We start from the raw sequence: 15575 nt of genomic DNA, 5'->3' as shown, positions 1-15575 counted from the left end.
ATCACATGTTGATTACAATAATAAGTACTTATTACTATAATAAGAGACTTCCTCTCTATGTTATGTTGTCTAGATCTCCTTTATTAGCTAACACTTTTTTTTTCAACAATAGTTATAAAATATATATGGAATCTATTCTCTTATCATAATTATTACGATTCTTTTTTATAAAAATAAATTATAAAAAATTGAGGTTTGAAGAAGAAAAAATGGGAGTAAAATTACAAAAATAAATATAACTGTGAAAATTTAGATAGTTAATCAAATTACATAATAATAATTCTCGGCAGGTCAACTTGGAAGATGAATTAAATAGTGACATCAAAAAGGGTCGTTGGGTAATGCCACAAATAAACTATTAAATAAAATTATCCTAAAATTTATATCATAAAAGTCAGGATGGCCGAGTGGTCTAAGGCGTCAGACTCAAGTTCTGGTCTTCGTAAGAGGGCGTGGGTTCAAATCCCACTTCTGACATTTTTTCCCCTTTATTTTGTTTTATTGGTAACTCAATTAACTTCACGATTTCTTTTTAGTCGATTTTTAAAAAATATTTTTTTTTTATTTTGTAAATAATTATCTAATGATACTATCAACATTTTATTTCTATTGGGTTTTGTTTATTCGATAATTTTTTTTATCTATTATAAGGATAGTTGTGAAAATGTTATAATTTTCTTTTTATATTTCTTAAACTATGTGCCCAGTTAAATTACATTACATATATTGAGACGAAAAAAGTAATAATTTTACCTTTACTAGAATTCAAACTTAAAACCTCATAATTCTCAACTAAGTTTTACAGTCATTATGCTAAAATCTTTCAAATTTGGTGAGTTTGTGATATTTCTTATCTATCAATTTGTTTATCAAATATAGAGTCAGAACAGTTTATAAACCGCCCATCAAAATAATACTCATTAAATATGTATTTTTGGTATACTAATTATAATACATCAAAATTAAATTTTCACTTTTATTTGTTATGGAACGGTTATAATTACTCTCTCCATTCATGCTTATTTATGCACTATTTTAAAATTAGATTTTCACTTTTACTTATTACTTTTAATCAATTAATTAAAAAAAAATAACTACTTATTTCCATCTTTTCCCTTTAGCATCTGTTAGTATTAATTATGATAATCTAAACATTTAATTATAGTTCACATTTTAAAAAAGAAAATGTTACATATAAACACACAATATGTCTCTACAGAATAATTTATATATGATTAATAAACTCGATTAGAATAATTTTTGACAGTAAATTAAAAAAATTAATATGTTTTATTCTGTCGATTTGTCTCAATAATTATCATGTGGTTGAAACCAAAGGCATTTTTGGTGTCCCACCGTACAAGACATGAAATCTTTAGTACATGAATATTGTAAAAGGATTCATGCATGTATATCAATCTTATAGTATTATTCTTTGAAAAATTTGAGCATTTTTTTTTTTGATAATAGGAATATAATTTGGTTCTTTTAATATCACTGACAACATGTATTAAGTAACATTGTCCATCAAATTAGACAAATGAATTGAGATCTACGAGAGGGCAAGGGTGTTCAACCAAAAATACATTGTATAAGGAATACTGATTGTGTGAAATATACATGTATTAGAAATAATATGAATATATAAAAAGAGTGATATATTCGTCTGACCTATTTTATTCCGAGGTTACTATATCACTGAAGGGAGGGATAACTTATTTGGCGTTATCCTCCACACCAAATGACCCCGTATATTTTGAACATTTGAACACTAGACTAGAGGTTGGGTCAGTGATTTTGGAGGTTCAAAATTCACTTGAAATTCCAAGTTTAAATCGTGAGCGCTACATTTTAATTTTCAAACTCTCAGTGAAAATTCTGAATTCACCATTGCAATTAGCGCCTCGGGGATGGCAGGGATTGGGATGATCAAGGATAGGGAGGGGGTGGGGGTGTTACGTTCGTGAGTAGGAAAGATATAATGAACTTGCAATTGCATTTATGTAAATTGTTTTACCTATCAAGGAAATTATTGTTTTCATTTTTAAGGAACTTATTTTCATAAAGAAAATATTTTCATCGATCAAACATTTTAAAAAAAAACATCTTCTAAAAAATATTTTCTTCCATACCAAACACACATCGAATATATTTAATTTGTCTCTATTAAAATTAATTTAAATTTCGAAACTTTACAATTTTCAATTCACTAATTACTAAAATCACGTCCTTAGATACTCAATTATTTGAATATGATTCATTGTACTATGATCGTACATTTACAAGAATCCGAATTTAATATTATCTTATTTCATTTGTCAGAAAATAAGATTACACAATTATGTATTGATCGAAGCAATCAACACAAAAAAAAATATTCTCTTTTTATTTTTTAGAAAAAATTTAGAAGGTGATTAGAAGGTGGGGAATCAAAATCCTTACTGATCAATAAATGAAAGTTTAGTTAGTCAATTAATCAAGCTATTAAAATTCTCTCATGCATAATTCTTTTTATTTATTATGATTTTTTCTTTTTAAGAGAATGAAATATTTGAACAAATCTTAAATTTTAAACATAAATTTATAGAACTAGTATTATTTATTTTTTCACTTGTATAGTTTGTATATGGCCTTTGTTTATAAAGTAGTACTTTATCATTCTATTTTACTATGTTATTATAAGAGTTTAAAACGAGAGATAATTGTTACAAAGCATTTCATATTAACAAAGTTCATAAAAGAGTCGCGCAATGAAATCTGATATCATCTTTGTAAGTGTATATCGCATATGATTTTATTTACTCCAAAACTATAAGATACACAATTAATTTACTCAAATTATATATATTACTGGATATATATTATATGCAAAAGGAATTAGAATGATGGTAGCTAGCAAGGGTTGTACAAAATCGAACCGTAAATCGAATCAGATCACAAATCGAGTCAAATCGAAAAAGTCAGATTAGTGGTTTGGTTTGACTTGGTTTAGTGTTGGAAAAAAAACCCGACTATAGTTGGGTTGGTTTGGTTTCAACTAAAAAAAAACAATCCGAGACCAAACCAACCCGATATTATATGTATAATTTTAAATTTTATTTTATACGTAAAAATACTTACTTCGATATAATTTTTAAATGTCTCTTGTACTTTTTCATAGTTTTTGTCTTTTAATATATTTATTTCATGTTTGGAAGTTAGAATTCTTAATGATATAATAAAGATTATAGTTCATACATGTTGGTAATTATAATAAAGTTTAAATAAAAATCAAATTAATACTAATGCAAAAAGGAAATTAATTCAACACTAAGAATGACAATAATATTGAATATTTGTTTTTTAGTTTACATATATTTAGACAATTAAAATACATGACCTAATTTTACTTTCTTTTAATATTTAGTCATGTAACTAATACTTACTAAATTTAGTTTAGCGTGATTTAGTACTTTAAATTATGATCAATTTCATTATGACTTATTAATTTGCAATATTTATTTTACACGATTTTATTATTATTATTTTGTTGGGTATTTTAGTTTCATTAATCATATCATATTTTTTGTTATTTTCTTGAGAAATAACTTAGATAGTTGCATTTTGGTAGGACTAAAGAAATATTTAAAATACAAGTAAATTATATGTTTGTATGAATACTTATCAAAAAAATCCAAAAAATTCAAAAAAATTTGAAGTTGAAAAACCCGAGTTTTATTGGTTTGATTTGGTTTATAAATTCAAAAATTCAACACAAATAATTTAATTGGTATTTGAAAAATCTGAACCAACCCAGTCATATACACCCTTAACTGTAACTCTTGGTATTTATGTGCCATTAATATAGGTGTTTTCTTGCACATTTAAACTTACTATTCATTAAATTTGGAAAATTTGTTATTTATTATTATTTATATGTTATCATTATACGTAATTAATGAATAATCTTCTTAGATCACTCTCTGTCTCATTTTATGTCATCCATTTTTATGAATAATTTGACCACAATACTTGTCGTCTTATAAAATTTATGCATAAACTATCATATTTTACCTATTATACCCTTGATAGAGCAATTGATTAATCTTGAAAATATATTCATCATTTATTATAAAGTTGACTTAAGAAAACATTAAATAAATTTAGAAGGATAAAATTATATCATTTCTTAATGCAAGAGCAAAGTAAAAATGTGACATATAAAATGGAATAAAAGAAGTAATATTTAGAGATTTTATTGTAACAAACTTAAAAAGTCTTTATTTCTATCGTGACTCAATAAAAATTTACAAGCAAAAGAGGAAAAATTATAAATCTTCAAGAAAAGCAAAAATAAATGAGATTATCACAAAATAATATTATATTTCTCACAAATGTAAAATAGAGAGATTATTTGCAATTTATTTAGTAAATGTAAATCCTTAATTATTATATGTTGAAGTTTATGCACTTTTAATAGACTATAATTTACAGTTAGTCGTTAGTGTTGGCACTTAATCAAGTTTTAATGAAAGTTATGCAGATAAGTAAGCATATACTAGTTAGTTAGTTAATCTAATTATATTTTAATTAAATTATCATTTGAAACTTACTATCATAACTATGTGGCCCATATCTAAAAATTTGTATAACTCAACCCTCGATTGTATAAATTCAGAATTTGTATAATTTGGTTCCTAATGTATAAATCTAGAATTTTCATAATTGTATAAATCCAAAATTTGTATATGCTTATCATAGTTTATATATAATTATCTTTTCGATACATTTAATTTGTATAAATTTTGAAAAATTCCTAAATATATAAATATATAATTTATATATACTTACCTTGTTTGTATTTTGACAAGCGAATTATACCCAAAAAAAATATTCATAATAAATAAACTATAAATATGAAGCATAAATTAGGCAAACTGTAACTAACGAGGCTTATTAAATTTTAATTTTTTTACCATGAAATTTCCCCTAAATTTTATTGGGAGCCAACTGAAGGTTTGCTTAATACACATTGGCCCAATTAAATGTATGGATTGATAGTGTTTAATTTTTTGAACTCCAATTATATCTATTTAAAAGAAAATTTCATAAAAGGCTATAACATATGTGTTATATTATGTCCTTCAGCAAGACTTCCATTATTTATACATAATAGTATTATTTTTTTTTCTTTTGTTGTATCTGAGTTTTTGGTGTAGTTGTATCACAGATACGATTTATGTATGATATATCATAATACCTTTTTGATACATTACATAATGATACATTAAATTTTCTTAATACAAATTAATGTAAAGTCGAAACAAAAGTTATCGAATTCACGTGAAACTTATGTAGTTGGATGGAGGGAGGTTATTGATATCAACGACTAATAATAGAAGAGCCTTGTTTTGCCATCAACAAGAAGATTTATTTACTTGACTATATTTTTAACGAAATAGTTTATTGATGGGATATCCTCCCAATCCACACGTTTCACTCACTGAGCTATTTATTTAATTATATCTTCAATAAACCAATTCAAAAGATCTTTTTTTTTTCATTCCCAACCTAGGTGAACCTTTATGTTCCCTGTCTTTTAAAATAGCAAGTGCAATTATGTGATTATATTATATATGGAGAGATATGAACAATAAAAATTAAACGATCCCAACTTATTTGAAATTTGTGGCTTAGCCGAACTCAGAATTTAAAGAGTTCGGGTGCATCAATTTTACCTAGCTAAACTTTAAATAAAAACAGTTAAAAGGGCCTGAGCTGGATTCAAACCCTAGTCTCAAGATGGTTCCCTTAACTTGTATCAACATCACACTGCTAATTACATCCTTAGATAGATATACATATATACACATTTTTTTTGAAGCTAACGGGTGCACGGCACCGCCACTTGGAAGTTAACTTCCAACATGTTAACTAATCAATTACGATAAATTTGGATCGAATTTTGCTATTTCATTTTTTAAAGTACTCAGACAGGGAAAATTCCCATGTTTAGTTGAATGTACCAACACTTTGCAGGAGAATGCAAAGATACATTTATCAACACATTGATACTAAGATTTTTCAGCAAAGCCAAGTGCTGCTGCTTCATTTCACTCTAGAAAATACTACCCAACGCGTTCGCTTTCTCCCTCAAGATAAATTTCTGTATCTTCCCTGTCGAAGTCTTAGGGATATCTTCGAATATGACTGTCCGAGGTGCCATGTAATGAGGCAAATTATCTCGACAAAAATTGATGATTTCTTGATCGTCAACACTCAATCCTTCCTTCAACTTCACAAACGCGCAAGGTGTTTGACCCCAATGGTTATCTGGTCTTGCGACTACTGCTGCTTCAACAACTGCTGGATGACTATACAAAACTCGTTCCACCTCAACCGTGCTTATGTTTTCCCCACCGGAGATAATAATGTCTTTCAACCGGTCCTTAACTTCTATATAACCATCGGGGTGTTTCACAGCAAGATCACCGCTGTGAAACCATCCGCCTTTAAAAGCTTCCTCTGTTGCTTTCGTATCGTTTAAGTATCCACTCATTACTGTATTCCCTCTAAACATGATCTCTCCAATTGTTTTACCATCAGCAGGCACTTTTTCCATGGTGGTAGAATCTCGTATATCGACTTCTTTTAAGCAAAGATGTTGTACTCCTTGTCTTGCTTTCAGTACAAATTTTTCGTCAGGAGGTAAAGAATCCCACTCGGGCTTCCACAAACAAGACGTACCTGGACCGTATGTCTCTGTTAGTCCGTATAAGTGATTTACTTTGAATCCTAGCTCCTCCATTTTGGCAATAACTTGCGGAGGAGGCGGTGAACCACCTGTCATTATTTTAACCTTGTGAGGGAGTGGCTTTAGATCACACGGGGGCGAATTCACAATCTTGTTCAACACAGTTGGTGCCCCTCCCATATCTGTGACTTTGTGCAATGAAATGTTTTCGAATATGTCTTTAGGAGAGACATTTCTAAGACAAACATTCGTGCCACCCAACGCTGCAAGCCCCCAAATCATGCACCAACCGTTGCAGTGAAACATCGGAACAGTCCAAAGATAAACAGGGAACAAACTCATCTCGTGGAGCAAAAAACTGGCAATGGTATTGAGATACGCACCTCTATGACTGTAAACAACTCCTTTGGGTCGGGACGTTGTACCTGAAGTATAGTTAATACTAATAGGATCAAATTCTGTTCTCGGCCATCTTATAGCAAAATTGCTATCCCCACTTCCGAGGAGACTTTCATAATCGTGATCACGAGGGTTTAAGTTTTCAACAGAAGGGGATTCATCAGTTTGACAGATCACAACAAGAAGAGGCAGATTTTGTTTCTTGTCAGCAAGGAGAGCCAATGCTCCTTGAGCAATTTCGAGCAATTTCTGATCCACAAATATGACCTTTGCTTCCGAATGCATCAGAAGTACCGATAACATAGCTGAATCATGTCGCGTATTTAATGTACAAAGAACGGCTCCAGCCATCGGTACTGCAAAATGTAGCTCTTGCATTGCCGGTACATTAGGAGCCAGAGTTGCAACCTACAAAACATATTCCAAAACAAGTCAACATCAAGATTCAACACTATGCAACATTGTAAACTCCTGATACAAAGACAGATTACTGATCATAGAGCAGTTGACATGTATCTTACCCCACCTCCATCCCCGAAAAATCACGAGCAGGGGCGGAGCTAGAGTATTGGTTATAGATTCGGACGAACCTAGTAACTTTGGTGGAAACACTGTATCATTGACTGAAAAATCCATCAGATATGTATGAATTATTAATTTAAAACTCAATAACTTAAAAAGATTAGAATCCAGAGCTCATAAGCTTCAAACTCCGACTCTACCTTCACCTATATCACAAGATTAAAAGGTTTTCCTTAACATTCCTAAACTCCGCATTCAATCAAACTAAACACTTCAAATTAAAACAGAAGGAATACTTTCTTTCTTAAATTTCGTACCAAATCAAATATACACCACATTAACCAATAAACTTCTCAAATGACACAAAAGTGTAATTTTCCTGCGACGGAGATTCGAATGAGCTCTCTTGCACCCCCTTACTTTTATAGCCCATAGAATAACATGTCTAGACTAACATATTCAGTGTAGTTCCACGAGTGAAATTTAATCTGCATATGACATACATAGGCTTTACTCCAACTAAAAATCATTTTTTTTCTTAAAATTCCGTGCCAAATCAAACCAAATATAAACCACTCAATTGATACAACATTGAATTCCAAATTGGCACCAACTCTTAAATTTCATGTCATATCAAATCAGATATAAAACAATCAAATAATACAATATTAAATACTAAATTAGCATAATTTTTTTTTCATATACAGACTTTACTCCTATTAAAAATATTCTTTTTTAAATTTCGAGCCGAATCAAACCAAGTATAAACCACTCAAATAATACATGACTGAATTCAAAAAAAAAAAAAACTTACCACATCACCATGAGAAATCCCCAAATGAACTAGAGCAGAAGCAAGTTTAACACATCTATTATGAGTTTGTTCCCAATTATACTTCAATTTTTCACCATAAATAACAGAAGTTGTATCCCTAAAAACATTAGCTGCTCTTTCCAAGAAACTTAAAGGTGTCAATGGTTCAAAATTTGCACTACATTTAACAAAACCCTCCATTGATTTCCAAGATTCACACAGATTGCTACATTCCCTACTACTCAATTTTGTAGTTTTTGAGTGGATTTTAATGGAACTGAAAAACCCAAAAACCAATCTTGAGTTTTTGAAAAATTGATTCATCATGAAAGAGTGATTGAAAAATTTTGAAGAAATTGGAAGACTTAAAAGAAGCAATGTGTAGTTGAAGATAAACTTAGGAATTATTATTATTTATAGATTAAAAGTTCGTTTGGTACGAGTAATAAGGAATAATAATTTCTAGATAAGTTTGATTAGGAATATTAATTAATTTTAAATGTATTGGATTATTTGGAATTAAATTTAGTGTATTAACATTTTATTTGAATTGTATTATATTGTTAGTTTGATTGTAATGTTTATTTTTTTATTGTTATTTAAATTTATCGTATCGTATTATTTAAGTTCATCGTTATTTGGTGTGATTACATCGCTACTTTAATATTTTCTTCTCATTTCGTTTTTTTTCTTGTTTAATAATTATATTTCATCTTTTATCCTACTTTCATATAATTTTACTATGAACCTTAGTATTTTCTTCTCATTTTATCTTTTTATTATTATTTTAATATACAAATTTTATCTTTTATCATATCTTTCTCATAAAAATTTACTATGTATCCGACTCTCTTTTTTGTTGTAGGTTTAACACTCAAAATTATGAATATGTAATATTATATAACGACGGAGAACGATAAAGTCTATTCGTATTCTTTAAAATAATACAATACATTATGAAACAATATACAACAATTATACAAACAAAGTATAAGTACACCTTAATCGTTTTGATTTTTGTGAAGACCTTTTATTTTACCCTTTTCTAATGTGTTTAATTAGATCTAGATATCAAATGTAACTCAGATAAGTTTTTCAAAATACTAAAAAAGCAAAATAAAATTGCGTCAACTCAATCAAGATTTGTTTAAAATGTATTTTAGCTTGAACGAAATTGATTAAGTTTTTTTTTTTTACAATACTAAAAAGAAAAAAATCCTATAAAAAATAATCGTGATTTGTTAATTGAGTTGTTTGAGTCGGATTCAACTCTTCAATGTTTAGCCACACCTAATCACATGTCATTAAAATAATTTATTTTGTAATATATACTCCATTATACCTTAATATATTTAATTTTCAATTGTTTATAAACGAAGTTAGGTGTTGGAACTCATCAATTCAGATAGAAAATATGTTATTTTAATTATTTATAGATAAAGATAGATGTTGAAATTCATAAATTCAAAACTCGTATCATTTTTAAGTTATAGAATTTTAATTTAGTTATTTATTTATTATATTATATAAAAAAAATAAAAAAATAAAATATTTGAATCAAAATTATTGTGCTCAGTCAAATTTGTAAACTATATTCTAACTCTATTTAGTGTTTACAATAAATTTATAATAAACATCACTAAGCAAGAGAATTATAAGTGTGTGATTTTCAACTAATATAAAATTTTAATATGCTTAATTAGATATTTTTAGAAATTAAAATCATAATATACCAATAAATGAGAGATTAAATTAATTAAAAACTTTTAGATAAGAATAACGTTAGGATTAACGTCAACATGATTTGTTTATTCCAACTTTTGGACCACATAAAATATTTAATTAGGTACTTTGAATGGACAAAATGACTTCAATGATATATATTAATTAATATGCCAGATAATTCGAATTTTTATTATTTTATGTCAAATTTGGACATAAAATAATAAACCATGCATCAAGTATATATGACTAAATCCAACTTAAATAAATCAAAGCTAGTGAAATATAGCATCCAATATTTAGTCGATAATTATCCTAATAATAATATGATTAACTAGGATAAAATATGAAGTTGAGGTGTACATATATTTTAATAGATTTCGAATTATCATATTAAATTAATTGAATTATTTTTCCTAGATAACGATTTTAGTATTATAATATTTTATACTACATTTTAGTATGTATTTTTCAAATATTTGGTGGAGTATTTGGTATTCATAGAAAAAATAACAAAATACTAAATGTCTGTTCAAAATATTTAATTACAATATTATTCATATATCTTATATTATATTATTACAAACAAATACTATATAAAAATACTATTATTACGTAATAGAAAACTACATCTCACAATTCTATTAGAGGATTGGCTATACGACACTGGACTTTACATATTCTATGGTGATCAAAATGTTTTTTATTAATTAATAAAAGGAATTGTTTAATTTTTTTTAAATACTTTTATATTAGTATAAATGAATAATATAATGGAGATATTTTTTGGAAATTGGAATAATAATTATTGATGACATGAGCATATTTAAACTAATCGAAATCAAAAAGATTATTATTATTGTACCATCATATCATAAAATATCAAAATTAAATTTTAAAATATTAAATTATTTTGAATTAATTTGATATAATAATATAATGTTTTAAAAAATCGATTACCTAAAATCATTGAATAATATTTTAAATACCATACGATATGTCCCCTTAATTTGAAGGAGTTGAAAGTGTGATTTCATTTATTTAAATTTTCTACTTACTGTTTGGATTTATACTGAAGTTTAATTATTTTAAATTTGTGCCGCTTAAGGTTCCATTTCAGAAAAAAAAATTATTAAATAGTTTTTATATTCAAAATTAGTTAAGGGAGTTAAATATTTGATGTACATGAGAATTCACCCTCTTTTGGCAGGAAAAGAAGATATTTACTTTTTTTCTTTTCATTTATTTGCAAATATCCAAAAATTAAATTATAATTTGAAAGAAACATTCGTTAGTCAAAATGCTCTTAAAAATTTGATAAATATAAAAAGTCTCTTAAATTCTTAAAAAATAAGTTATATCACTTCACAAATCATTAATTATCACTTTTCGTATATTTTTAATTTGTTAAATTCCTTAAGAAATTCATTCACACTTAAAAAGAATGTGCTTTTACTATATATTATTTCTTGATAGTATAAATTCACTTATTTAAATAAGAATTAAAAATTAAAGATACCTCTTGATTTACGAGGAAAAAAAATATCTATTTTAGATTCAAAATAAATATTAAAATATTATATAATATGAATTGAGACGCGACTAATCCAATATAAATACGAAGAAGCTAAGGAATTGCTATTCAAAATAGATCAAATTAAAAGACAAAATCCAGTCGTGTATAAATAGACATAATTCATTAATATACTTCCATATGCACTAAAAGAGTAAGAAATCTTTTATCTTTTTATTCATATATTTTCTTTTCTTTTTTTCCTCAAAATCTCATCAAAATATATTCCTCCTCACCCCCACTCCCCACCCCCAAAAAAAAAAAAATCTAATCAAACAATTAATGATAAAAAAAAATATGAGAACATTATTACTTCTAATACTCCAACTACCTTTTGTTGCACAACAAACTAATATATAAAATTTAATTTCTTTTTATCCAACAAACTGTAATTCCAATCTATATTAACTATACAACTTTGAAAAATTAGGTCAGATCATAAAATCAAACTCATAGCAATATAAATACAAAGAGAAGAAGACAAGATATAGAGATGAAGAAGAGAACTTTTCTTCTTATTCAAGTGTATATTACAATAGTGAATGATATCTCTATTTATAGGTAGAGAAATCAATCAAAAGGTCACAATGTTTAATATCACATTAATTAATAGATACATTCCTATCCAAAAAGGTTCATGTCACCTTGAAAATACATATCCATGATAAAGATAAGTTTATGATAAACTTAATGGACAATCTACTTAATTCAATGTATTTATAACAGTTAAAAGTTTATAGTATTAATTTTAAAAAATCACAATTATGTGACTATTAATGAATTGTATTTTGTTGAATTAGTATTAATTTAAGTTCACATATTTATTTAGCGAGGATCTAAATAATTCATAATTAACCTGACACATAATTTTCAGTTGTCAATCATCTCTCCCCTAATGTTAGCAAATCTAACATTCATCCCAACCTGATTTGGAAATTCATCTTTGTGCGTGGTGGAGCAATTAGATCATAACCGCACATTCAACCTTTTAGATGAAAATTATTTGATTCCTCACCCTGAACCAATTTTAATGGGGAAACCTTGTTGGCTTGATGCATACATGTGTTGATACATGTTACATAACAAATCTCATTTGGGAGTTTTGTTCTCATAACCATGATTTAGCTATAATTGGGAGTTTTGTTCTCATAACCATGATTTAGGTATAATTGGAGGCATACAATTTCTGCTAAATCAACCAGCATTATCAATACAATTTCATAGTTTGGAATTGTGCTCTTAATTTTAACAATTCGAGCAAACAACCTTACAAAAACCAATTTGTAAGTTGACAAAAAAATACATGTGACCATCGCATAGATGCAATCGATCATATAGTTGCAAATGATCCACATGACAGGTGAACGAACCCATATTCACCTTTTTATATGTTCCAAAATTTTTAGGGAATTACAATCCCAACCTTAACTGGTACAATGATCATTTTATGAAGAGAACAAGCAACACATGAGAATTCTTGAAGAGTCTTTTATTTCTTCATCATATAATCCACATGAATTCTCAATTACATTTGCATCACATTTAAACCAGAATGGTCAACCGGTCATGCCAACTAATATTTATTTCAGTACACTTATAATTTACTTTCGCATGTGATTTCATTAGCATGCCCACGTTTGTGTGCAACAAACAAGAGGAATCAATGAGTACTCTTTTACATAAATATTTATAACCCCTTCGGTTGTAGTGATTTATAGTCTCGATATTTATTTTCAATTCATCCGAAACTTAAAAAAATTCTTTTGAGACTTACTACAACCCCATTATTATTCCTCTGATAATAATACAACTCGTTAGAGCTTGCTATTAATTTTGTGTACTATCACATATTGTATGACACCATTCCTATTGTGAGCATCTCCTTCAAGGAGAAACTATATCATTATTGTCATGGTCAAAACATTACGAGCAAGACGTGTTTCTTGCTTTACTTTTGTTGTACCATAGGTACACAACCAATGACAAATTTGTATTACCACACAATAATGACCACAACCCTTATAGGCAAGAACTATTTCTTTCTTTTACTCTTTCGATAGTTCACAATAAACATACCATAGTGACGTATAAACTTACAATACCATTAGCCATTTCTGCCAAATAAAATTTATTTCCTCTCAGACCTCCCGTAGATGTGAGTTTTGGCATATATCATTTTTTTTCAAACCTCCCATAAGGTGAGTTACTCATAATGATTTTATCACATCTTGACTCATTCTCTTATAGAATGGTCGAGCATTCACGATACTCATCACAAGTCACATTCTCTTCAAGGAATGAACTAATCATTTATATGTACTTCATATTTGCATTATAAGTACATTCTCATGGATTTTAAAATTCATCATAATTTCATGACACACCTCAACATCACTTTGAAAGATCAAGTGTATCATCACTTTATCTTTTTGTCTTTTTATGGAGGATTTATAAACTTGTCAAATTATTGAGTTGACAACATTCACAAGTTCAATGATCTTTCATACCATTTTGATAATAAAAATTGCCTTCACATTTTGAAGGACTATTTGGAGAACTCATAGTGTTCTTCTTTTTATAATTACCACAACGATGACTATTATAATTTCGTCATTTCATGCCTTTTTTCATATCGTTAATCATTTGTCATCTTTCAGACTAATTATTTACTGTTACAACATTCATACGATAGAATGGAGCAAGTCAACATCGGATTTCAAAGTTATCATATGTTGCTACCACATTCTTTTCAAGGAATGGAGCAAATTCAATAGGACGAATTTCAAGGCTTTTCATCAAAGTCTTAGTCATCATTATATCATTACTATGGTATTGACTCAAACTCAATGTCTTATCCATATAAGGCGTGTTAGGCCAAATTCTATGGGACTTGAACTCAATTCTTATCATCATGGTGCATCAAAACTCAAATTGATGTCTTATCCTTTTGGTGCGATAGAACTTGAATCCATCGTCTTATCCTCAAATATTTTTCATTATCTGCATCCGGACTTTAACCAAATGTCTTACCCTTTTGGTGCGATGAGACTTGAATCCATCGTCTTACCCTTCAATCAATGTCATATAAGTCAATATCAATAGAACTCAACCATGAGCCTTTAAATGAAATCAAGAGTTATAGAAACAAATTTAGTCAAAGTAAGATTGAAAGTTTTCTCACCTCTCGCAATTATAAATATTAATAAGTTCCTCATAATTAACACTAAGAAAATTAACATGAAAATTTACTTCTTTTATCCTTCAATTCTTTTCTGAAATAAAGAACTGTTAGTATAATCACAAACCAATGTATAAAATTGTTAAATTAAAACAAACCAACATGTTTTACCTTTTCATATAACACATATACTAAAATAAATTATTAGTATAAGAGGAACTTTTGAAAATATAAATATGTAACAAGAAAAAATAAATAGAACATGTTCCTGCTCACAATTGTTTCAACTACAACACTTTTGCGAAGTGCTATAACTTTTAGAGCATATTTGTGCTGATAACGTGTTATGAAATCAAGATTATAGCAATATAAGTACAAAGAGAAGAAGACAAGATATAGAGATGAAGAAGGGAATTTTTCTTCTTATTCAAATGTATATTACAATGGTGAATGATATCTCTATTTATAGGTAGAGAAATCAACCAAAAGGTCGTCATGTTTAATGTCACATTAGTAGATACATATATATCCCAAAAAGGTTCATGTCACCTTGGAAATACATATTCATGATAAGGATAAGTTTATGATAAGCTTAATGGACAATTCACTTAATTTAATATATTTATAACAGTTA

The 15575-nt window shown here is 27.7% G+C and overlaps 1 protein-coding gene and 1 non-coding gene across 2 annotated transcripts; one reads left to right on the top strand and one right to left on the bottom strand.

The window, feature by feature from the left end:
* The first annotated feature begins 393 nt into the window (after window positions 1–393).
* On the top strand, window positions 394–477 carry TRNAL-CAA. The gene has a single exon. It is a non-coding gene; the product is annotated as a tRNA-Leu (tRNA).
* Window positions 478–5703: 5226 nt separating this feature from the next.
* Window positions 5704–8853, bottom strand: LOC107012734 (probable acyl-activating enzyme 2). The gene is made up of 2 exons (XM_015212650.2): window positions 8469–8853; window positions 5704–7540 (listed from the first exon to the last, which is right to left on the bottom strand). The coding sequence occupies exons 1-2, from the start codon at window positions 8793–8795 to the stop codon at window positions 6098–6100; spliced, it is 1770 nt and encodes a 589-aa protein (XP_015068136.1). The 5' UTR covers window positions 8796–8853; the 3' UTR covers window positions 5704–6097.
* Window positions 8854–15575: the final 6722 nt, after the last annotated feature.

This window comes from Solanum pennellii, chromosome 3, assembly GCF_001406875.1.
Source record: "Solanum pennellii chromosome 3, SPENNV200".
Taxonomy (NCBI): domain Eukaryota; kingdom Viridiplantae; phylum Streptophyta; class Magnoliopsida; order Solanales; family Solanaceae; genus Solanum; species Solanum pennellii.
The sequence above is the reverse complement of the archived record's forward strand: the minus strand, read 5'-3'. Positions and strand labels throughout refer to the sequence as shown.